This window comes from Trichechus manatus, unplaced genomic scaffold, assembly GCF_000243295.1.
Source record: "Trichechus manatus latirostris isolate Lorelei unplaced genomic scaffold, TriManLat1.0 scaffold00004, whole genome shotgun sequence".
Taxonomy (NCBI): Eukaryota; Metazoa; Chordata; class Mammalia; order Sirenia; family Trichechidae; genus Trichechus; species Trichechus manatus.
Genome location: NW_004443940.1, coordinates 18,578,640 through 18,603,198, shown reverse-complemented (window position 1 = coordinate 18,603,198; position 24,559 = coordinate 18,578,640). Strand labels below are relative to the sequence as shown.

Genomic DNA, 24,559 nt, shown 5'->3' with positions numbered 1-24,559 from the left:
TCCTGTAGGGTCACTGTGACTCGGAATCAACTTGACAGCAATGAGTTTTTAGTTTAGGGGCAAGGGGCATGATAACCTTGTAGAACCAGTTTTTGAAGAACTTACCATAGAAAAATGATATAAACATAGGTCATACTCTTTTCAGTTGTGTCTACCAAGAAGCATCTAATATTCCTGCTATGTGCAATTAAACTTCAGTTTGAAGCCAGCCTATTACTGGCACTAAATAAGTGGCCAAGGGGGCCTGATGGGTGAAATGCCCTAGTTGGGCAACAGGCAAGGTGACTTGGGCAAAACGTCTCAGTAGATAAAATCTGTCCTTACTTGTCTCTCTTTTTGTCATCCTGATATTGTCTTCTGGCTATCAACTGCTCTCCTAGGCCTGCTATATCTCTGCAGTTTCCAAAATGACTTCTCCCACAGCCCATTCTCGCTTCTACCTCAGCTGACATTCTTATTCCTACAGTGCTAAGTGTTAGGAAAATAATTTGGGTAACTACTTAGTACATTTCCTGAAAATGGAGCTGTTCTTATTTGAGGCCACTTGTTGCCAGTTTTGCTTGCCTCCTTGCCCTCTTCTTCCTCGTCCACCCACTTCAGGTGTTAACAACCCCATAAACCATTGCTTATTTTATCCAAGGTAGCTGTCACTAGTCATTTTTACCCCTCACTGATTTGGTCGATCTTATTCCATATTTCATTCTAGTAATGCCTTATAGCTAATCATCTTTCTGTTATAGTTTGATTATAGATCTGACTAAAAGTAGAATAGTCTAGATGACCTAGTAAAAACCATGTGTGTTCATATAATAATGGAAGACTCTTAGAGGTTAGTTCTAGCTCAGTGGGATGTGTTCAGCTGCTGCCATCTACGCACGCACGCACGCACGCACGCACGCACACACGCACACACCCTATGCATTTGGAACTGAAGGACTGTTGTCTCCCTGTTTGTAGGCAAGTATGCAAATTTTTTGCAACATTTAAACATCTTTTTTTTTTTGTTGTTGCAAGAAGATGGAATTTGGTCTCTTGCTACTTGTATTGAAAAGCTGCTTTTAATCAAACATACATCCTTTTATTCTGTTCAGGGCACATATTTCTCTTTCAAAAAAACATGTAGATAAATATTAAATTAACAAATGTATCCTCTACTTTTTTGTGGTAGTTCATGAATCTCAGTTACTTTTAGTTTTTAGGCTTCTTTGAGAACCAGTGAAAATAATATTTACCAATAGAAATTCTTCAAACTTATTTCTGAATTGACTCGAGCCTCTGTAGGTCTTCACTCTAACACACACATACACACACTCAAAATGAAGATTCAGAATGCATATTAGAATTTATTTTACTTTTTAGCCGTGCGGTAATACTATTACATCTTTCCGCTAGTCATATTTCTCAGATGAAACACCGTACCTTTAGTGCTAGAAGCTTAGCAAAATGTGTCAGGGAAGACCAGAACGATACCTGATTTGTTTTTCAAAAAACATGTACCAAACCTTCCTTTTATGTGTTTGGTTTTGGCATCATTAAACAGTGACTTTACAACTTAGCACGGTTGTATGATGCTCCCTGTGTCTGCATGCTATTTAATCTATGTATTGTTGTCCCAACATTGGTACCCATTTTTTTCTCCCCCAAATTGGTTTGAACTCATTAATCTTGTAACCATTGCATCTCGTTAATAGGAATTTGTTAACTTTTTGTAACCGTCAATGGTGTTTTTTCTACGATACTTTTACCTGGAAAGACAGCTTAAGGGTAAAAAACAGTAGTGATACCTTTTTATTTTTCCCCTGCCTTTATCCACTGAATTTCAAGGCCACACCATTTATGGTGCCATTATAATGACCATCTTAGTAAGATCAGTACTTTAGCCACACTTAATTCAATGCTGAGTCGAGCAATTCTCTGTCTAGCAGTTATGCAACTAGTCAGCACTAGAAAGTTTCCTCTCTTAGCCTACTTGATGTGGCTCTCTCAGTTGTGAGTCAGAGTTTTAGAGGTGGAAGAAAGAAAAAACAATCACCTAGTACCACGCTCCCTTTTTTACAATAAGAAAGCATATTTGGAAAGGCTAAGTGATTTTATCCAGAATCACGCATCAGTGGTACAGCTAGGAATAGAACCAAGATGTCCTATCTCCAGCCTCCATATTTTTGTTCTTTTTGTTATGACCTTATTTCGTTTGGAGCTCTGGTGGCGCAGTTGTTAAGATCTAGTGCTGCTAACCTAAAGGTCGGCAGTTCGAATCCACCAGCTGCTCCTTGGAAACCCTATGGGGTAGTTCTGCTCTGTGCTATAGGGTTGCTATGAGTCAGAATCGACTCGATGGCAACAGGTTTTGTTTCCTTTGTGCTTCTGTCTCTACAGTAACTGTTCATTCATATCACATTGCTTCTGGTTGCTCTGAAATGCTCCGTTCCAGTGCTTTCTCTTCAAGTTATCTTACTAGTGATTGTCCTTAGTTAGCCTGTGATTGCTTAGGTTTCCTGTTTTTCATTTTCCGCATTTCCACCAAATGTTGATTTGTGTTTTAGCACCTCATTATATATAATATTGGCTGTGTCTTTAAAATGCCATACACCTGGATGAAAAGCTAAAATTCTAGCAAATAACTGAAATATTTCTAAGCATCCAGCTACTGAACATCCTTGAGAGAAAACATGTTAATGAAAGGGCTTTGCTCCATTTATCCAGAAATTTTTATTATTACGTAAACCTAGGCTTTTGTCCATCCACTCAGTGTTGAATATGATCATAAAGTGTTACTGATTTAGAAGTGGAATGATATAATTTTAAAATTATATCATGGGAATGCGTAGCGGTTTTTTTGCTTGTCTTTTCCTTGTGTTTGAGATAAACTAAAGAAGATCTTTTCTGAATATTGTTTATCGCTCCTGCAGGTAGGTTATAAACCAGGTATTCACCAGCATTCTTGCTTCTTTTTTTTTTTTAACTTCCTTTTCTTTAATTATAGAGTCACAGGAAGTTGCAAAGATAGTACAGAGTGGTTCCGTGTACCCTTCACCAAGTTTCCCCTATGGTTATGTTTTACATAATCATAATATAATATTAAAACCAGAAATTGGACATTGGTGCAATATGTGTATAGTTCTGTGTCATTTTATCACATGTAGATTCGTGTAACCACCACCACAGTCAAGATGTACAACTATTCCATCATCAAGAAGATCTCTGTGTAGTCACATCCTCGCACCCTCCCCACCCCACCACCTCCCTAACCTCTGCAGCCAATTATGTTAGCGTTTTACTTGATTTATACCTCCCCACTCAACACGCAGGCCTGACCTGATTTCCTTGGGGCTAAATGCTGATAGTAATTTGCATATCAATTGTATACCAGTTACCAAGACAACAGTATCATAGTATCATGGGATTAGTTTTCAACAACAACCTATTCATGCCTTTTTCCTACAGGGAGCAGTATCTTTACCTACCCAGAAAAAAAAAAAATGAGTATAAAGTATTAATAGTGCCTGCCATACAGTAAAAGGTACTTGGGTGGCACAAATGGTTTGCCCTGTAACTATTAACCGAAAGGTTTGTGGTTCAAACCCACCTGATGGCACTGCGGAAGAAAGGCCTGGCTATCTGCCTCTTTACAGCCAAGAAAACCCTATGGAACAGTTCTACTCTGTAACGCATGGGGTTGCCATGAGTCAGAATGACGCCACAGCAGCAGGTTTGGTTTTGATTTTTTTGGCCATATCGTAAAGCATCCCATTGCCATCAAGTCGATTCTGACTCAGCGACTATAGAACAGAATAGAAATGCCCCATAGGGTTTCCAAGGAGCACCTGGTAAAATACAGTGATAAGTAATTTAAAAAAGAGAGACCTGAAAATATAGGCATTTTTCTGTTTTAAAATCCTTCTGATCTCTACCAGTATATGTATTGAATCTAATAAAACAGGTTATTTCAATAAGACTTGTCAGCACCCCTCCCCCAAAAAAGAAAAAGAAAATCCCAAAATATTTTCTCTTCAAGGATATTATTAAAGTGAATCAGTGCTCATTTAGGAAAAACAAAAAAATGTACCATTTGCTCATTTTATCTTTATGTGTTTTGACAGTTATGAAATCTGAAAACCTAGAATGTTCAAATCAGTTCTGAGTATCCTTTTTAAGGCATTATTTTAGAATTAGATTTCAATATCTGATTATAAGCAATTTCTAAATTAGAGAAGGTCATTAAAATAAATACTTGAAATCAACCCTTTTTTAAAAATGTAATACCCATTTAATGGCCTGTAATTTTCTTCAAAATTTGTGGAATTGTAAAGATCTTGAACCTTCTCATTTCATATAAAGAAGACCAACTGAATTAACAGAATTGTGCAAGGTCATACAACTGTAGTTACTTAATGGTTACTTGGTCTTAAATAACCAAAATCTCCTCACTTTAAGTATGGTACCTTCTCTATTGCATTATATTATTAAGAAATTTTAAGTGGCTGTAGTAATATAAGGAGCCCTAATGGCACAGTGGTTAAGAGCTCTGCTGCTAACCAAAAGGTCGGCAGCTGGAATCCACCAGCCGCTCCTTGGAAACCCTGTGGGGCAGTTCTGCTGTGTCCTACAGGGTCGTTACGAATCGGAATGGACTGAACGGTAACGGGTTTGGTTTTTTGGTTTATAGTAATTTAAAATAACTTAACATTTTCAAATATGCCTCATATTGGACATGATTCATATGTACGTTATTAAATTACTCATTAGTGAAAAAATAGTGAAGTTTTTTTATTGTAATCAAGCCAATAGTTTGAATCATGATTTGAGAGAAGATTGAAATCTTGACAAAGAATCAGTCCATAAATTTCTGTTTGAAAATGTAAAGATACAGCATTTCTCAGATACAACTGTTTAAATGTCATTAAGCTGTACTGTTGGTCAGTTTGTGTTAGGATCTGCAGGTGACTTTATGAAATTGTAAATTATCCCAATTTTGTCTTTAGGTATTTTGTTGCATAGCGATCTTGCTATAGTAGTTTAAAAAAAAAAAAAAAAATCTTTATGTTGCTACAGCCTGTACTGATTAATTTTGATTTTTTGGTTTTCAACTCTAGGAGTCTCTACCACCCGTCCAGTTTGACTGGAGTAGCAGTGGCCTTACTAACCCTTTAGATGGTACGTCTCTCCGTAGAGCCTCTAGCACCAGAGCTAGAGTTAAGAAAGCTACAAAGTTCAGACAGACTTCTCTCTGCTGATTTCCCTTTTCGTTTGAACATAACTTCTTATTCTTATCTTTGGAAATTCAGGCTTTCTTTCTGAATGGTAATTGCTTAAGAAACCAGCCGTTACTATTATTATTAACAGTATTGATGTCCAAATATGGGTAGTAGGAACTAGGTAGAATTTTAGTTTATTTAAGTCAAAATAAGCTTCTTTCTTTTTTACAAATATCTAGGTAATTTAAACGATATTTTAGCGAAGACCAATTTACTTGAAACTTTTTTCTGGAGTTTGAATTTATGGAGTTTTCTTGGATGCAAAGTCTTGTGGCTAGACGCTGCTTCAAAGCACAAAGCACAATTACTTAACCAAAAACAGTGTGCAAGTACATCCGTATTTATTGACTCAAAGTAGTTTTCAGATTTAGTAATATTTTATAAGAGCACCTGTGTACAGATGGATAACAAATTATTTTCATGATCCTTTTCTAAAACGTATCTCAAAATGCTAGTGGGCAATTCCAGAAATAATTGATATCACTATGGCTTTTTAAAAAAAAACCTGAAAAAGAAATAACTTATTCCAGTAATGTGGGGTCTTTAAAATAAGTAACACACAGTGCTAGTTTTCTAGTGTGTTGACACCACAAGTTTTAAGTGGACCCTGAGATACAATTACTCTTACTCCTTGTACTTCATAAATTGTTTGAAACATTGTCCAAAACACCTGTCACTCTTTCAACTTTGCCTTATGCGGGGGTCCTAGGATATCCAGAAAGCATCCAATTGAATAACATAGTGCTGAAGGAAAGCCTGGATGCACCTTTTACTGTTGTCTGGTGTCTTACTCAGCCAAATCATCGTGCTTTCTATTAATAAACAACTTCTTTAAAAATGTATACTATTTCTGATTACCATTTCAGAGTTAAAGGGGAACAGTACAACTTGAGGTTACACAGCAGGGTAGAGTAGTTATGGCATTCCTTATTATGTTATTTTATTTTAAACTAAGTTAATGTATTGGTGCGTGTCCTGAAACTGACAACTTTGTCACTTTTTAAAAATCATTAATTAGAAACCGGCATTACTAACATGAAAGATCGATTTGGGCATGTACGACTTGATGTTGGACTGAGATTAAAGTATTGTTTCCCTTTAACGGGTACGCTTTCCCCCTTGGTCTTTCTGGTATGGCTTCCAGTTTTGACTGAAAGAACTGAACTCCTTCTAACTAAAACCTTACTAAGTGTTAAATTATTTACATTGTACATGAGAAAATGTACACTGAACTAAATTGTTACTTTAGAAATGTCCTTAGAAATGAAAAACTAATCTGTACACATTGTTTTAATGTTGATTTTTAAAATGTGTAATGACTACTAATTTTAACCTGCATGTTCAAGTGTGTGTCTTACCCCTTTTTACACATAACCCCTCCTCCCTTGGCTTACCTTCTGTGTGGCTGCCTACCAACACGGTCACTGAATTTCAAGCTAGTGGAGGTTCCACTCTTCTGAACCTTGATTTCTTTGGGCCCGTGGATGACAGTAGCTCTAGCAGCAGCACCACAATCCCAGGTCAGCAGAGTGTTAAAACCACAATTCTAGTTTATTTACTAAAGCATGACCACATCACTTGACTTTCCTATAAACAAGGAAACAACTAGATTGTATTCTCTATCGTGTCTTTCGAATGCCTTTCTTTCATCTCCTTGTTGTTATTTTCTAGTGTCTGACTACAACAAATGACTTATGTGAAACGTGTTTTAAGGAATGCTTTCTCAGAATGTAGTATTCAGAGCCGAAAGTAGTTTCTAGGAATAAAACAGCCCCAATGTCCTTAGACCATTAAAGGCAGGGATTTTTTTTTCCCCCCTCTAAGTGGAAAATGTGATGTTTTATATGCTTATTTTTAAAAGCATATTCTGTAGCGCTGTATACAAATTTGGAGATATTGAGAATAGTCTAGTACGCACAGATGACTTTACATGGTGGTGCCTGTGATAGTAGAACCTTTATAAATTCTAACATTCACCTGTTTATTAGTGCTGCAAATGTATAATTAGTTTCCAAAATGTTAGAGTCTAGCACTTAGTTGTATAGTCCACATAGAACTCTATTATTGTTTTAAGTATACTGTTAGTTTGCCATGGAGAAAAAAATACCGTTACAAAAATTAATAGTAGAAAGTAATTGCTGTGAGATAGTAAAAGCTAGAAAGTAAAACTTAATTAGAGTGCCTGTTAAATTACTGTTCAGCCGTGCGAGAAAGTTCAGTTTTATTGACCAGAGGACTATTGTACATTTCTAACTGAATAAAAGATTAAAATTATAATGACATTTTTATGTTTACCTTTGATTTAATAGGATTTGAATGAGTCCCTGTCATCCTAACTTGTAGCTTAGTAATCATGCCCATTGGTCAGCCTGGTTCCAGAGAATTTGCTGGGTTTTGTTCTGTCCCACTAGATTACGCTACCACCCACTTCCAACAGTGTAGGAACCATGCTGGGAAATGGGGGAGACCAAGAGTCAGCTGAGGGTGAGCCTGGAACCCAGGGTGCCCTTCTCTAAGATGTGGCTTAGAAATCCGATCCTGTTGCAGGGAAGTCCCAAGACCACTTGCTAGAATAACTGGATTCCTCAAGTCCAAGCCCCTGGTTATCATTTTCATTGTTTTCAGGATTTTGTAAGCATAGGAAAAACCAATCTGTGTCTGGTTTTGACCTCAGAATGATCTTTTACTATTTACTTAAATTACTTCTAAATACATTTGATCTGTGGAATGACCTGGGTGACCTAATTAGTTGTCTGACACTTTTTAATACTTAATGGAGAAAAAAACCCCAACAATTGTGTATCACTTTCTTGATTACTATATTCCCAAGAATGAATTACCAAGCTCCCATTTAAAATTTGCTCTCAACTTTGTTTTGCCATGAACTGTATTCTAATTTAAATGAGGTCACTTTTTTTTTTTTTTTTAATACCTTAAAATCTGGTTTAAATTTAATTTTTGGTTACCTGTCAAACTCATTTAAAAACCATCCATAAGAGCACAAATAACCCGACTATATAAAGAAATACAGAAATGACGTGATAACCAGGCTCAGTGTACACAGCTTCAAGAACAAGCGGTTTCAGAAGCTTAGAGCTGTAATGGAAGCTAACTTAGCATGGTCAAATGCAGTCTTCATTACTTTGGGATCTTTTAAATATTTTCTTTTAGTATTTTCATTAACATGCTCTAGCTGCTGTATAAATTCGATTACTATAAATTTGCTTTGGCTTTTTTTTTATTGCTATTGGGTTTTGTTAAAATTTACCATCAAGCTACAGGTATCAGCACCTTCCTTGGTATTCCATTTCACCATTTGCTTGCACTTTTTCTGACTTGTTTCTGGGAAAGTCATATTGTCTTAGCTTGCGGTTATTTAATTATTTTGTGTGTGAGACTTAGGAGGTTGGCATAGAACTTGGTTGGCTAGCTTTAGTTATGTAACTAAACTGCCTCATTAAGGTTCTGTTAAAAAAAAAAAAACCCTCTTCCATTAAATAAATTACTCTCCAGTTTTCAGTGTATAGTTAATAGTTATCTTGTTTTTGAAAAATAAAGGGTTTTTTTTTTGGTAGTGGTGGTTATTGGGGACTGGAGGGGGAATGTTGTTGCCATGTTTTTGTTGTTGTTTTAATGTCCCACTTTACTGTTTGACAGCCAAGTGGCCTAGTATTTTACAAACCCAACTAAGTTTTTACTAGCACCTTCCTCTTGCCAGTCAGAAGGCAGTTGTTTGTTCTGCATTATGCATTAGACATTAACTTAAATTTTGTGGTTGATTGGAATCTAACCCTTCAAAGTGGAGGAGGGTGGTTTTGGGGGTTCATTTGACCCATTTGCAGGCACTCACAACTTCTTAACATTTTAATTGCAACCCGTATACTTATTATAGAACTAAAAAGAAAAGATGCTTTTAAATTTTGAAACTGTACCTTAATGAAATACTCAGAAATTGAGAGAGTCAACATGTATTTTCTATAGCCTTCCTCCCTTGCTGGAGATGTTAATTGTGGAAGCTGCTTTTTGCTCGTTTGATTTCTGTAAACATCTGAGATCTGTGTTTTCGTCTGTTAATCATCTTCAGAGTTGGTTAATAGAGTCCAGTTCCTGATTTTTGTCCTTAACCTTAAAACATCCTAAAGGGAGGAAAATTGTTAATGTAAATGTATGCATTTGTATATAGTTTTATCTGCTGATCTTGCAGAGCTGTTTTAGAAAAAATAAGTAAAAATTGATAGAGCTATAAGAGAGCCTTCCTTACACTCTGCTCATCTGTTATGCCCTGAAACTACTGCACATTTTATCTCAGGTAATTTATTGGTACCAAAGAGAGTGTAGGATTAAAAACTTTTAAAAAAAAAAAAAACTATATTATTCAAAGTTTAGCTTGAGTTTAAAGTATTTAATTGTACTTTTCAGTGTTTTTGTAGTCATTGTTATTTAATAGAAATCTGCATTATATTGGAAAATTGAAAAAAAATTATATGTATATATTCATTAATGAAGTCAGATGGCAGAGGATTTTTATAGGTTTTTATAGATTTTTGCAGTAAATCTAACCCCTAACCCTGCTTCGTTTTGAATTGCAGTAACAAGATCTTTGAACTTACGGCTGCCAGATTCAGATATGAAGCTATAGAAATATAATTAACTATTGAGATTGAGATAAGAATTTTCATTTTGTCCAAAAGTAGTGCTTTTATTCATTTTTTTCTGGAAAATATTTTACCCTCCACATTTCTTACCTGAAGAAAGAACAATGTAGTATATATACTTTAGTAATAATTTGATGCTTCGAGTAATAATATTTCATGTCCTCAGATGGTCAGAATATATTTAAACTAATCAAGTCATTTCTCATGTTTTAGACTTTGTATTAGCTTGCAAATCTTTTGGTATGGAGGAAAATAATAGAGAAAAAGGATGTTTTAGGGTAGAGGCAGAGGAAGGTCCAAAAAATGAGGTTAGTCGGTCAGTTTAAAAATTGGAAAGGTCATGTTGTATAGCAAATTATTCTGTTTAAAGCAGTGGTAACTTCCATGCTGCATACTAATCCAAAATTGGGGCAGTTCTCTATAGCAGATAGAAATTTGGGGAGTGTTTGGATAGTATCTGCTCTATAAATATTAGATTAATTAAGGGTGTATATATATAGATACAGATATATCAAAATGTAAATTTTAAATATATTTTCCTAATTTGGAAAAGGATAGCGATAAGGTTTTACAACATGAAGGATGTAATCAGTGTCACAGAATTATACTCGGAGAAATTACTGAATTGACAAATGTTCTGCTGTGTATATTTTCAAAAACTAAAATAAAAAAAAGTATTTTTCTGCTTTATCAATACTCTGAAAAGTAGAGTTTTTAATTAAAAAAATAAATGCACCATTACAGTGTTCTAAAGATGTATTGTGTTTGTGAAAGACTCAGATGTTTACAGATTTTGCCTTTTGCATCTTGGATTATGGCTAATTGAATAACCCATTGCAACTTGCCATCACTGACTATCGTTTTGTACCATAAGGTGTGGATCCAGAGTTGTATGAGTTAACAACTTCTAAGCTGGAAATCTCCACCTCAAGCCTCAAAGTGACTGATACATTTGCAAGACTCATGTCCACGGTAGAGAAGACAAGCACATCTACCAGGTAAACAGCTAGTGTTAATTACACCCTAATTTTGAATTCTGAGTTACACAGAACAGCCCAAATGGAAAAGCATATAAGTTGACAGTATTTCAGTATATTATATTAAAGTTCACTTTATTTTAATTTGTAGAAACCAATAGATGCCTAATTCCAGAAAATAGTATCAAATTACGTTTAATTACAAATTTTATTAGAGCAGAGCTATTCGTAAGAGATTAGAAAGGGTTGACAGATGTGGTTTTCATTTTTTCCCCACTTTGTAGAGTAGAATTCTGATTAAAACGCCATTATAGGTAAACTCCCCCTGCACCCCTTTATAACCACTGAGATGATCATCTTTGGGAACCCAGTGTCCTACTCCACAGTTACCGAGGCAAATTTTTGCACTCCCGGGCTAAGGTGGTGTAGGGAATAGCCACTGTTTTCAGAATTTTGTGATTTTCAAGTGAGCTTGCCTTACCAGGCTTTTTGGGAACCCCCTCCAAGGCCGTGGCCTTTAGAAAAGCAGGTATTATCTCTCAGCATCAGAGCCAGATACAGGGAGTCACTGGGGCCTTGTCTTTAGGATTCAGGAAACCTTTAGTCTTACATAATTAAGCACTAGAGTAATCCATTGCTTTGACATGTTAGCCATAAGAATAACCAACCAGTTGCTGTCAAATTGATTCCAATGCATGGCGACCCCCTGTGTGTCAGAGTAGAACTGTGCTCCATAGTGTTTTCGATGGCTGACTTCTTGGAAGTAGATCTCCAGGCCTTTCGGTTAGAGCTGAGGGTGTTAACCATTCACACCACCCAGGGACTCCAGCCATGAGAATAATCACCTAATAGGAAGGGGATTATTGCAAGGGCAAATACTGGTTGATTAGCATGCCAGCTCTGCTGTCCCAAATCCATGCATTTTAAAGTAGAAATATTTACCTGTCAGTTGCTGGCTTTGGGAGAAGTATTTTTTTAGTCCTTTGTCCTGAATAAGTACATGCCAATCACAAGTCAAATTCTGATTTCTCTTTTAAGCCAGTTCTTCTATAGAGAAATCATCCATTTAAAAAAGCCTTTTTTCTTATGAATAATAAACATTTCTCTGTCCTAAAACCTTGTTTTGAATTATCATACTGCCTTTTAAACTTTCTTGTGTATTTAAGTATTCATTGAACAGATATTATCATCAATAATAATTATGAAAAGCCATTATTATTCTTTTTATAATTATAGATACCCTTCACTTTCCCTGGAATGACTTTGTAGCATGCTTCTTCCTGTTTGCACCCAGATTCCCTCCATTGTTCTCACTTCGCCCCTATTTTTGTAGTATGCTACCCAGTGCTGCTGACGCCTCTTACTAAGGGAGACCTAACTGTGAATTAAGCCATTGTGGGGTTTTTTGCTTGCCTGCGGATTTTTTTCTTTTTCTCTTTCCAGATAAATAATATATTTAGATTGAAATTCTTCTTCTCATGTAAATTTCTCATCCATTTTTCTACATGTTAACCAAAAGCTAGACATTTTAAATCTCAAGATTAGAACTAATGCACATTTGGCTTTTAAAAAAAAAGTTTTAAGTGAAGGGAACAAAGTAAACAAACATACCAAAAAAGATGAAAATGGGGTGGGGGGACCACTGATGCTTTTCACATATGGACTGTCCCCTTCTATTTTTAGGACAACACTTTATTTATTGTTCCCTTGCCTTTTTTCCCCTGCAGTCTTCCTAACCCAACTAGATTTGAAAGTCCCAGCGATGAGAATTCGTTCTTCGTGCCATTAGGAGGAGCTCTAAGCTGTGTGTTGACTTGCTTTCTCGCCTCACTTTTTCTCTGTCTTGAAATGTGCTGTACACTAGAGAACTTTCCAAGCCCTGTTCACTTTAAGAAGTTATTTCCATTTCCCCCTTGTTCTGTACTACTGGAGATCATCTAAAACTGCAGCGTGTCTCCTGGGGCCAGGGCAATAGCTACACTGACTTACTCACTAGTACCTTATCCAGCTTCATGTTTAAAATTTTTTTGGAAAGAATACAAGTTGCTAACTTTGTATTTTCTGTTTTGAGAAATTAATGTTACTTGAAAATGATGTGAAAGGCAAATATTCACAAGTCTCCCAGTAGCAGATAAGGCTATAAAATCTCCCTGAGAGTGATATTCAGTTGCACAGGGAAGAGAAAGGTGGTTCACACATAGAGTTTCAGAAAGCATTTTCAATCTCTTCACCATTTTTAGGTTTCGTTTCATTTTTACTTGTGATAATACAGAATGTAGAAAGTAAAAGGTCAGCAGAATCTTCCCGGTTGGTAGCAGTACACAGGAGATAGAGTGAGAAAGCATCATAAGGGAATGTAGGGAAAAGCAAAAAAGATTAAGAAACAGTGATCGGGGTAAAAGAAATGTGACATGTAAGAGACTACATCCAATGTAAGAAACTACATCCCGTCCTCTGTTTCTAAGTGTCTTTCAGTGTGTAGGAGAAAATACACGTGCTCGTCTCCTTCCGTTCGCAGAATGTGGAAGTGACTTCCCACTCCCAGGTTTTTAAAGAAATGCAAGCTATTAGTTTTAAAGTAGTTCTGTCTTCTGGCTTAAGCCCATTGCCATCGATTTGATTCCTACTCATAGCGACCCTACAGGACAGAGTAGAATGCCCCATAGAGTTTCTAAGGCTGTTATCTTTATGGGAGTAGACTGCCACATCTTTCTTCCGCAGAGCGGCTGGTGGATTTGAACTGCCAACCTTTTGGTTTTCAGCCGAGCACTTCAACCACTGTGCCACCAGGGCTCCTTTCTTCTGGCTTACTTTTTCTAATATAGAGAAAATTTACCTTCTGATCTTAATCAGTGGGTAGCCAGCTGGCGAGTGGCCACAGACCTCTAACAGAACATTTATCAAAAAAGGTAGTCTGTGGACACCCTGCGTAACAATCACCTGGAGTGCTTTTGAAAATGCACATTCCTAGGTCTGGCCCCAGACCTCGGCCAGATCAGAAGGCAGTGGAACAGGGCAATCTGCGTTTTTAGCAGGCTGCCCGGAGGACTCTTAGGTCTGCTTCCTTTGAGAGGCACAGAGCAGCCTGAGCCTGCCTGCCGATGGCTGCAAGGGACTAGAGTCAGACGGCACCAGGAGTATCGTCCTTCTGAATCAGTCACGCATTACACTATGGCTCAGTAGTGCCATCTGCAAACAGAAGCAATTGTATGCCAGAATTCTTTAATGCAGGCTCCCAAACGGTGCTGCTTTTAAAAAGTTGATTGCCTTATTTATTAACCCTTGATGGCTGCCAATCATACGGACTTGAATGCTGGAGAAATCTTGCTTTAAGCCAATACCACTGTAAGTTTTCATCAGTAGAGGCAACCAAGATTCTGACAGACACAGCAACACACAGAACATTCTACTGGGGAGTAGCTCCCAGTAACTCATTGTCGTTTGGCAAGACCAGCATCGCGTACTGCAGCAGTCAAGTGAAAGAAGAAGCTACCAGCAACAACCTAATGACTCTTAGAGACATAATGTTGAATGAAAGAAGCCAGACACAAAAAAATGCAAGCCATATGAATCCGTTTCTATAAATTTTAAAACATTGGGATCTAAACTGTATTATTTAGGAATATATACGTAGATGGTAAACTATTTGAGGGAGGGAGAGAGGGCTGGATTGGGAAATGACCAATCAGGAGTTTGGGGGTCTTTCCAATATTATTAATCTTGACCATGATTGTTGTTGTTGTGTGCCGTCGAGGCCACACCAACCCATGGCGACCCTGTAGGACAGAGTAGAACTGCCCCACGGAATTTCCCAGGCTGTCATCTTTACGGGGTCGCCAGGTGTTTTCTCCTGCGGAGCTGCTGATGGGTTGAAACCCCTGACTGAAAAGTTAGCAGCCAAACACTTAACCGTTGTGCCACCAGGGCTTCTTTTTGACTGTGGTAGTGATTAGTTAATACAAAACTTGGTAGCATTCTTTTTCTTTGGAAGAAAAGAGAATAAGAATTTGTAATAAAGTGTTAGCTGCATTTGGTTTTCTTCCTTTGCTCGGTGAAACGTGAACAAGACCCTAACCCCTTCTTTTTGACTGATGAACTTTCGGGCTCCCGAATTCAATTACGTTTTACCTTATCCACCTTATAGGTAGAGTATTTGAGTATTAGAGATAAAGGGTGACTTGGAGAGATGGTAAGACATGTATAGTTTTTGTCCAAACCATTCTGGTTTCATCTTTCCCTCCACCTTCAGATTTTGGGCTTGATGTCCCTGTATTAAAGATTGCAAAGATCAGATGGTTCTAGAGCTCTAAATCCAAACAGCTGAACACTGCGATTATTTTAAGATAATTTTCTGCTTGGGTCAAATTATTCCATTATGATCCCAAAGATGTATGTTGCTTTTTTGGATTCGTCTTTTGCCTTGGGTAAAACCTATTCAAAATGAGTCTTTTAAAAGTAGAATTTGTATGTGTTAAAACTCAGCTGTGACACTAACCCTTAACTATTTCGCTCTCACCTCTGAATGGCAGCACAAGAGACTAGAGAAAATAGTTGCCTCTAACTGAGGGTTTGGAGAGGAGGGAAGACTTACCTTTTTATCACACGCTCTTAGATTTTTTTTTTTAAATGTTCTGTCACGTGCATGTATTACCTAAAAAAATTTCATCGGGAAGTTACATTGACAACTGGCAATCTACTTCTAAATGTGTGACCTCAGGAAAAAGTATGAATGGTTCATTATTTAGGCTACATGCCATCATTAATTATTTTTGAGTTATACAAGTCTAACAGAAAAGATTAAGTGATTTAGGTTTATGTGGTTTGTAATGTGTTGTCGTTGTTGTTGGGTGCAGTCAAGTTGTTTTTGACTCATACTGACCCCATGTGACAGTAGAACTGCCTCAGGATTTTCAAGGCTGTAATCTTTATGGGAGCAGATTGCTAGGTCTTTCTCCCTTAGAGTGACTAGATGGGTTCGAACATCCAGCCTTGAGGTTAGCAGCCAAGTACGGAATTGTTGCACCACCAGGGCTCGTTATAATGTCATGTAGTATAATGTAAATATATCTGGCATAAGCTTTGGGGAGGCAAGACATGGAACTGGAAAGAATTTCTGTATTTTGCTTGTTGCTGTTTTCTGCAGTATACTGTCAAGATAAATAACTTGATGTTAAAAATGGACACTTCACTGGCATGGTAATTATAATCTAATTTATAGCAGTCCGTTGAGAATTCTTAAATCTGGATAATAAAAATGAGAAGTAAATTTTAAAAAACTAATAGGGTTTAAAGCTTGGTATGTTTTTGGATTTGTTCTGTTCTGCAGCTTTAGTTTGGGACTTCTTTGGTTTGGTTTGGTTTGGTTTTTCTGTCTTTTTTTTTTTAATGCATATCAGAGAAAGTTAGTAACTGAAGTTATACAAGCGGAAGAGTTAGCTGCCAAAAGGAATGTCTTTTTTTTTTTTCCTTTTTATCGAGATGTAACTCACATACCATAAAATTCATGCTTTCCAGAGTGTACAATTCAGTGGTTTTTAGTATATTCACAAGGTTGTTCAACCATCAAAAAAAAAATCAAACCAGTTGCCATTAAGTTGATCCAACTCATGACAACCCCATGTGTGTCAGAATAGAACTGTGCTCCATAGAGTTTTTGATGGCTGATTTTTCAGAGGTAGATCAACAGGCCTTTCTTCTGAGGAGTCTCTCGGTGAACTTGAACCTCCAGCCTTTCAGTTAGCAGCTGAGTGTGTTAACTGCACACCCAGGGACTCCATGCAGCCATCACCACTGTCTAATTCCAGAACATTTTCATTACCCCAAAAAGAAACCCTCTACCCATTAGCAGTCCTTCCCTCTCTCCCTCTCCCCCTCCCATAGTCCCTAATAACCACAGATCTACTCTCTGTCTCTGTGGATTTTCTATTCTGGACATTTCATATAAATGAAATCATATAATATGCAGCCTTTTGTGTCTGGCATCTTTCTCTTAGCATAATGTTCTCAGAGTTCATCCATGTTGTAGCACATACCAGTACTTCGTTCCTTTTTATGACTGATTACTATGCCATTGTATAAATATACCACATTTTGTTTATTCATTAATCAGTTGATGGACATTTGGGTTGTTTTCACTTTTTGGTTATTATGAGTAATGCTGCTTTGGACATTCATGTACAAATTTTTGTGGGAACAAATGTTTTCAGTTCTCTTGGGATTGGAATTATTAGGTCATATGGTAACTCTGTGTTTAACTTTTTAAGGAACTGCCAAACTGTGTTCCAGAGCAACTGCACCATCTTACACTCCCACCAACAATGAGTGAGGGTTCCAGTTTCTCCATATCCTTGCTAACACTTGTTATTGTCCTACTTCTTTTATTATAGCCATCCCAGTGGATGTGAAGTTGTATCTCATTGTCAGTATTGTCCTTTGAACACAAAAGTTTTTAATTTTGATGATGTCCAATTATCTGTTTTCTGGTTGTTGTTGCTTGTACTTTGGGTGTCCTATCTGAGAACCCATTGCCTAATCCAAGATCACAAAGATTTACAGCTATATTGTTTTCTAAGAGTTTTATAGTTTTAGCTCTTACATTTAGGCATGCGAACCATTTTTGAGTTGATTTTTATATATGGTGTGAGGTAGGGGTTCAGCTGCCTTCTTTGGCGTGTGGCTGTGCAGTTGTCCCAGCACCATTTGTTGAAAAGACTATTCTTTCCCCCACTCAATTGTCTTGGCACCGGTTGAAAATCAGTTGACCATAAATGGAGGAGTTTATTTCTTTACTCTCAATTTTATTCCATTGACCACATTGATATATTTCAGCTAAAAATAATGTAAATTCAAATGAAGTTGCTGCTTTTGACTTTGAAAAAAGGTCAGGGTACAACTTTTTTTTTCCAAATTCTCCTCAAGCATTTTCTTCTTTCTTATATTCTAAGACTAGATCACTTCAATGCACAGTGACTACAGATTAATGCACAGACTATAAGCTGTATAATTTTTTTAAAATACATGTTCATATTGCGTCCAGATAGTGCCTCTGAAATAAGGCAGCTGGTAAAATCCCAGAATAATCTTTATCAAGTTGTTTCTTGGGTAAAAGCTTCTTCCTTGCTCTCCTTTTCTACACCCCAGCAGAACTCCACAAATGGAGAAGTCCATTTAGGGTGCAGTTTTATTTGTTATTGTCTTCAGTAGCCTTCTATAATTACAGAAGCAGTAAGGTATATTGTAGAAAGTTAGAAAATACAGACAGAAATTTTAAAATGAGAGTATTACATTCTTACCACTCAGATCACTATTAGAATTCCTTAGTGTATATCTTTACAGGTCTTTTTCTATGTAAATGTACACATGTATGTATTTTTTAACCAAAGATGAAATTTTATAGTTCATACAGAATTGAACTACTCTTGAGTCAGTGGTGTCCCATCTGTCAATTTCAGTAAATTTTCATTTCATCTGATATCCAGGCTGTATTCAAATTTCCCCAACAGTGTCCTTTCCCTCTGGTTTGCCCAAACCAATATTCAGTCCAGGACTATTTGACCGGGATGTTAGGGCTCTTCAGTTTCTTTTAACCTAGAGTATCTCCTCTCAACCCTGTTTGTTTATGTGAGTTTTTATTTGTTTTCTGTTTAGTAACTAGCTTGTTGAAGACATCAGGCCAGTTGTCCTGCAGAATGTCCCAACCTCTGGGTTTGTCTGCTTGCTTCCTTCAAGGAGAGCCCTAGTGGCGCAGTGGTTAAGAGCTTGGCTGCTAACCAAAATGTCGGCAGTTAAAATCCACCAGCCACTCCTGGAAACCTTATGCAGCAGTTCTACTCTGTCCTGTGGGGTCACTGTGAGTCAGAATCGACTCAACGGCAGTGGGTTTGGTTTTGGGTTTGGTTTCCTTCAGGTAGCATTTAATACTTCTCTATTCCCCTTATTTCCTATAAATCGGAATTTATATCTAAAGGCTTGATGAATTCAGGATAAACCTTTTTTGCTGGAACACACCATAGGCACTGTATCACATCAGAAGGTGCATAACATCTGGCTGACTCCATCATTAGTGATGCTGAGTCTGACCGTTGGTGAGAGGCTGACCTTTCCCATTGTATAGTGCCAGTCTGCACTTTGAGACTAGAAAGTGACCTCTGTGGTTTCATTTTGAAATGATGCAGACGTACAGTTCCCCATCAAACATCCACCTAATATAAGAGTTTTTTACCACCATTTAGGTGTGATTTAAAATGTAGATTTTAATCAGAAAAAATTTGAATTGCTATTCTATTTTTCTAAGACATCCTAGAACTGAGTTCAGTATTGATTGACCTGCTGATGGTTTTCAGCTGTCTGAAGCTGTCTCCGTAGTGGAGAACTTTGCTTCTAAAAGTCTAATGTTGGATTTTTCAGTCATTCTATAATATCTTTTTATTTCAGCCTGAACTCAAAGTGACAACAGAAGAGTCTAGATATAAAATAAAGGCGTATGTCCTTCCTTTCTTGCTTCGCCTCCTGACTTCCTCCTGCTCCCCACCCTGAGGGCAAAGAAAATATCGGGGTGGAAGAAATAACTTGTGTCACATCTAATAGATTCCCAACTATCCTTTACTATAAAAGAGAAGAGGGCTTTTTCATAAAAGAGAATCAGGCTTCTTGGAGTCAACAATTTAAAAGGAGCTTTGGTCTGAAATGAGTAACTATACGACATCAACTATTCCTTCAATATATTTAACATCCTGAAAAAAAAAATACAGGTTGGATTATAATCATGTGCTCAATTTGAGCCACACTTGAGGCTCAGTAAAGGAGCCCTGGTGGTTCAGTGGTTAAGCCCTTGGCTCCTAACTGAAAGGTAGGCAGTTCAAACCCACCAGCTGCTCCACAGAAGAAAGGTGTGGCAGTCTGCTTCCTTAAAGATTGACAGCCTTGGAAACCCAATGGGGCAGTTCTACTCTGTCCTGTAGGGTCACTGTGAATCAGAACCGCCTTGCTGGCAGCAGGTTTGATTTTGGATTTGGTTTTAAGGCTCAGTTAGCATTTCCTGCAGCTCACCTGCTGAGAAGACCTGGGTCTTTGTCTCTGTGCTGGGCACCAAACCACTCGCTTTTTCTGTCAGCTGCGACACCCACAGGATTTAGAGATCCCCCTCCCTGAGTTCCTTCCCACCTGTGTTCGGCCTTAGCACCAGCGAGTGCTGCTGCCTTCCGACCCGCCATCTGCATCCCAGTGGGGCCAAGGGTGGGTGTTTTTAAGCTGAGAATTTTCTCTCTTGGAATTCCCATTGAGGGGTCAGGAAGGCCTGAGGTTGAAATGGCTTGAAAGGCCTTGTGCCAGCCATGCTTTGTTTTATGTTGAGGTAATTCGGGGAGGGTGGGAAGATGACCTAGTTAGGCAGTGCTTTTAGGGCCTCAGCATGATGTTTCTGCTTAGTAATGTCTTAAAATTATGCCTGAACAGAGGCTTCTAGCCTTCAGTAAAGCTGTAAGCTTTACGCATGTATGTGTTTGCATGCCCACGCCTCCCTTTAGTGAATATCCATGAACAGGCCATGCACCTCTCCTCATGAGAGATCTGGCGTCTGGAACAGGAGGCACACACAAAAGCATCACAAGGTTGAGGAACTGGCAGAGGAAAAGGAACTCCAGTCCCCACGGCTTACTGACTGCCTAACAGGAGAGTAGATTTTCTCCCATTTGACCTACAGCAAAGAAGGTCCTGTTAACAGAACTTTTCTTTTTTCATTTGTCAATAGGAAACCTAAAAGAGAAGAGCACTTAAGTGAAGAAGCCATCAAGGTGATCGCCAGCCTTCCCGACTTAACGTTCATGCATGCTAAGGTGTTGATGTTCCCCGCCACGTTAACGCCTTCCACAGGCTCCCAGGAGAAGACAGACTGGTAACTGTGGTGAATCAGGCAACTTCAATTGCTTTTCCTCTCCTCCATCCCTTCCCTGCCATCAAAAGCATACCTACTCTAATTAAAACACAAAAACAACAAAATTCAAGTTCAGCTGATTTGTTGGTAAGCCGCACTAGAAAGGTATACATAGTAATGTATATTTATTTACATACTGAAGTCCTAAATTTATATTAGAAAAAAATGTAAATAATCAGGGGTGAACATTTTTGAAGATTTATTCTTTTTGTGTTGCTGGGGTGTATACATTTATGTCTTTGTGAAATACACTGGTGGTGTCCTTCTTACAAAACTTTTGAAATAAAAAGAAAATTAAAAACTCAAATCTCCACTGTCTGTGAAATCCCCTTCAGTCTTTTCAGATTGCATTGAATGTCCTATTAATTTTCCATCTCTTGTGTTGAATTTTTGGCTATCATAAATAAGTTCCAAAGTCCCCGTTCACATTTTTTCTGTTTAATTTTGTGTGTAGTGGCTTTGTTTCAGATCTGGCTTCTGTTAACATTTTCGGGCCCTTTTTTAATCTTTTCAGTCCGGCATATTGCTGCTTGACCTTTTACAAGGTACTTTGATCAATTGCTCTTTTGGTGTACGGAATGGATCATCGTCAGAACTTGATTGGAGGGGTTTAAAGAGATTGTGTCTGTTTTAAATTAGTTTGATTTGAAGAAGGACCAAATTATATGAATGTCTTACAATGCAAATTTATTTGTTACTGATCTTTTGTTGTTGTTCTGTTGTACCACTATTTTTTGAGGATTTTGCACAGTGTAAAATGACATAATCATAGATTGCTATGGTTTAGGCTGTATATACAGTAAAAACTATGGGTTTTAAATGTTTGGGGAAATTCCTATGGAAAAAAGAGAGATGCGTAGAAGAACCTCTAACAAGGCTAATGTGCATGCCAAGGTCTTTTGAGATTTCAGTGTGTAAATTTCCTTTTAGCTTACACAAAAATAAAATAATTTAAAAGAAATTTAGCCTGGTGTCTTTGTATTTGGGTACTTGAGGAAAAATGTAACGAGTTTGGATGTGAAATTCTACTAAGTTTTAATGTATTTCAGTCTTGAAGAAATCATTTGGTAGGGTTTCCACTTGGTTGAACCCAGAAAAGATTAGCATCTGGCCCGTAAGGAATGGATCGGTACTTATAGTCGCCGAGCTGTTTTTAGATGTAGAACATGAGATCATACATAAAAGAAATGCCAGCAATTCATTATAACATATCTTCATCAGAGTATTGGCAACGTAGTGATTAAATAAGGATTTGTAGTGAATTTTTTTTTCTAAGACGATATTTAGATGAATTAAGGTGAGCAGAAAATTTCTAAAAAGTAATTTTAAAATATTGTTATTAGATATTGCTTCAGCAAAAAGTCATAGGACATATTTCATAAGGAATAGGCAGCCCAACAGTAGTCCATCTCATCTGCAATGGGAGTGTTCCAGTAGAATCCTTTCGCACCTCCTTCACTGACAGATCCCTGTGTTGCCAGGTTATCACACCAGCCATTGGACAGTGGCCTGACTTGTCTTTTTCGGAGAAGGCCCTCCTTCCTTCAGAACAGTCCCAAGTCTTCAGGACCCAGTAGACCTGAATGGAAGGAGATAACCCAAAATATTCCTTGGCAGAACTTAACATGTTTCATTAATTAAAACTTAAAAGGACTACTACAGTATATTACAACTAAATTGTCATGGCAAACTCTCAACCAACCTAAGTTCAGCCCACTTAGTAGCTGTGTTCTCATGAGAAAGTTAATCAACTTCTCTGAGCTTTACTTATTATCTATAAGAATAGAAATACTACTACTACCTACCTTGTGGGGTTGGTGTATTAAATAACATATAAAACACTTGCCACATGAATAGACAGTCAATAAATGGTAGCCAAAGTGTTGAGTCAGCAAAACCTGTGAACTCTTCATGGATTCTGGGTAGATTGAAGAAGCGGTCACAGGAGAAAGGATCACTTAAAATATCAGATTATTGTAGTATTTAAAAACAACCAAGTGTACTCATGAAACTGAGCCTGCTTTAATGACTCACAGAATAAATGTTTCATCTTATAACCGCTTTTAGATAAGGGAGATTTCCCTTTTGTTTGTCATGTTGGCCCTTGATGTTTTAATCACAAGAGGTATGCTAACACTGGATTGTCTTGAGAACTAAAAGTGCTCTGCCTTGAACCAGACCAGGGCTTGAATTGCACCAGAAGGCAATAGCCGCATCTGGTCCAGGGAAAGGCCTTCAGCTGCAAACTCATCTTTGTCATCAGCTCCTTCTGGTGGCAGCTGCCCACTTGTCGTTCTCAAAGTCAACCAGGAGGACCCTGCAGAGCTGAGGAGAAGAAACCAAGGAGTCAGAGCTCCTAAAGGCCAAATCACACTCAGCGGAGATTGGTTTAGCAGTCAGCTTTGTGCCTTTGACATCTTAAAACCAGCTCACTCCCCCGACAGGCACATCCCACTGATGACCAAATTGAAAAAGCCATACAGAATCCCCCTGGTCAGTCCAAGCCAGACTGGCCAGTATCGGAAAAAAATGCCCTAAGCTGGGTCATGTGTCACTACGCTGTCTCAATGAGTCATCCTTTTATATAGAAACTTGTTCTTCCCACTACATGATTATTGTGTTCTTTATTTAGAACTTGTCATCCTTTTGTTCCTTCTTTCTTGAATCAGGATTAGGGTTGACTGTGAGTAACAAAACCCAAAATACTGCATTTCGTGTAATAAGACTCATGTATTTGTCACATTTTAACTTCTCTGAAAGTGGAGTGTATCATACAATTGGATGGGGTGCCCGTTTAATTGGCAGTAGTTTCTTTTTCTTAGTATTGCATAAAATACTGCAATGTCTTACACTCAGTGACCGAGCTGATGAAAAATGGTAATTATGGCTTAAACAGTAGAAGCTTATTTCTTCTGTAAAAGACTGGAAGAAAGCAGTCTCGGGCTTGCCAAGTGGCTTCATAAGATTGTCAAGGACTGAAGCTCGTACTATCTTGTTGCCCCACCACCCTCTACACACGGTTTCTACTTTACGGCCCTGCCATAGGGTCCTGCCATTGTGGAAGAAAAGATGAAGAAGGGCACACTCCTTCCTGTTAAGGACACTTGCCGTAATGCAGACACGCTATTTCCAATGACAATCCATCGGCCAGAACTTAGCTGCAGCGCCATATCTAGCTGTAAGAAAGACAGGAATATCTTTATTCTGGGTGGGCATCTAAAAATGAAGGAGTTCTAGTACGAAGGAAGAAGGAGAGAACAGGTGTCAGTGGAGCAACCAGAAGTCTGGGCAATCCCTATTTTTCACTTCTCTGCCTAGACTAGCCGTATTTCACTGCAAAAACATAATACATACAGAAATGAATCCCGGGATCAGAGTCTCAGGCTGCTGTCCCTCAGACCAGAAATATTACCTTCCTGGTGCCTTTCCAAGGAGAAAAGAATCCATAGAGGGCAGCCCAGGATGGCCTGGCACCTTGGAGGAACAAATGCTAAGACAAGTCGTGGGTGGAAGTCGAGAGGAGCCTGGTGAGGTAGCGGGAGCGCTGGATTAGAACAAGCAGTGTGTTCTAATCATGCTCTGCCACTAAGCAGCCATAAGTCTCAGGCCCTTCATCCATAAAATGAAGGGTTTGATTCTGTAGAATCCTAAAAATTAAGGAAGAAACCCTAGAGAATCATAGAATTTTAGAGCTGAAAGATCAGCTGGCCTAGTGCTTTGTAAGTGACTCCCGGGAGCCCT

The 24,559-nt window shown here is 38.0% G+C and overlaps 1 protein-coding gene across 8 annotated transcripts in view; it reads left to right on the top strand.

Moving 5' to 3' along the window:
- AFTPH (aftiphilin) overlaps positions 1-24,344 on the top strand; it is a 76,870-nt gene extending 52,526 nt beyond the window's left edge. For 4 of the 8 annotated variants that reach the window (XM_023733314.1, XM_023733317.1, XM_023733320.1 and 1 more), the window contains 3 exons: positions 5,094-5,154; positions 10,785-10,908; positions 20,636-21,776. In XM_023733314.1, the coding sequence (XP_023589082.1) occupies positions 5,094-5,154; positions 10,785-10,908; positions 20,636-20,783 (333 nt within the window). In that variant the 3' untranslated portion in view covers positions 20,784-21,776. Of the gene's footprint in view, positions 1-5,093; positions 5,155-6,691; positions 6,776-10,784; positions 11,454-20,635 lie in introns of those variants that run through there. The other 4 variants (XM_004369270.2, XM_004369271.1, XR_002824461.1 and 1 more) reach the window with 4 other exon arrangements.
- Positions 24,345-24,559: the final 215 nt, after the last annotated feature.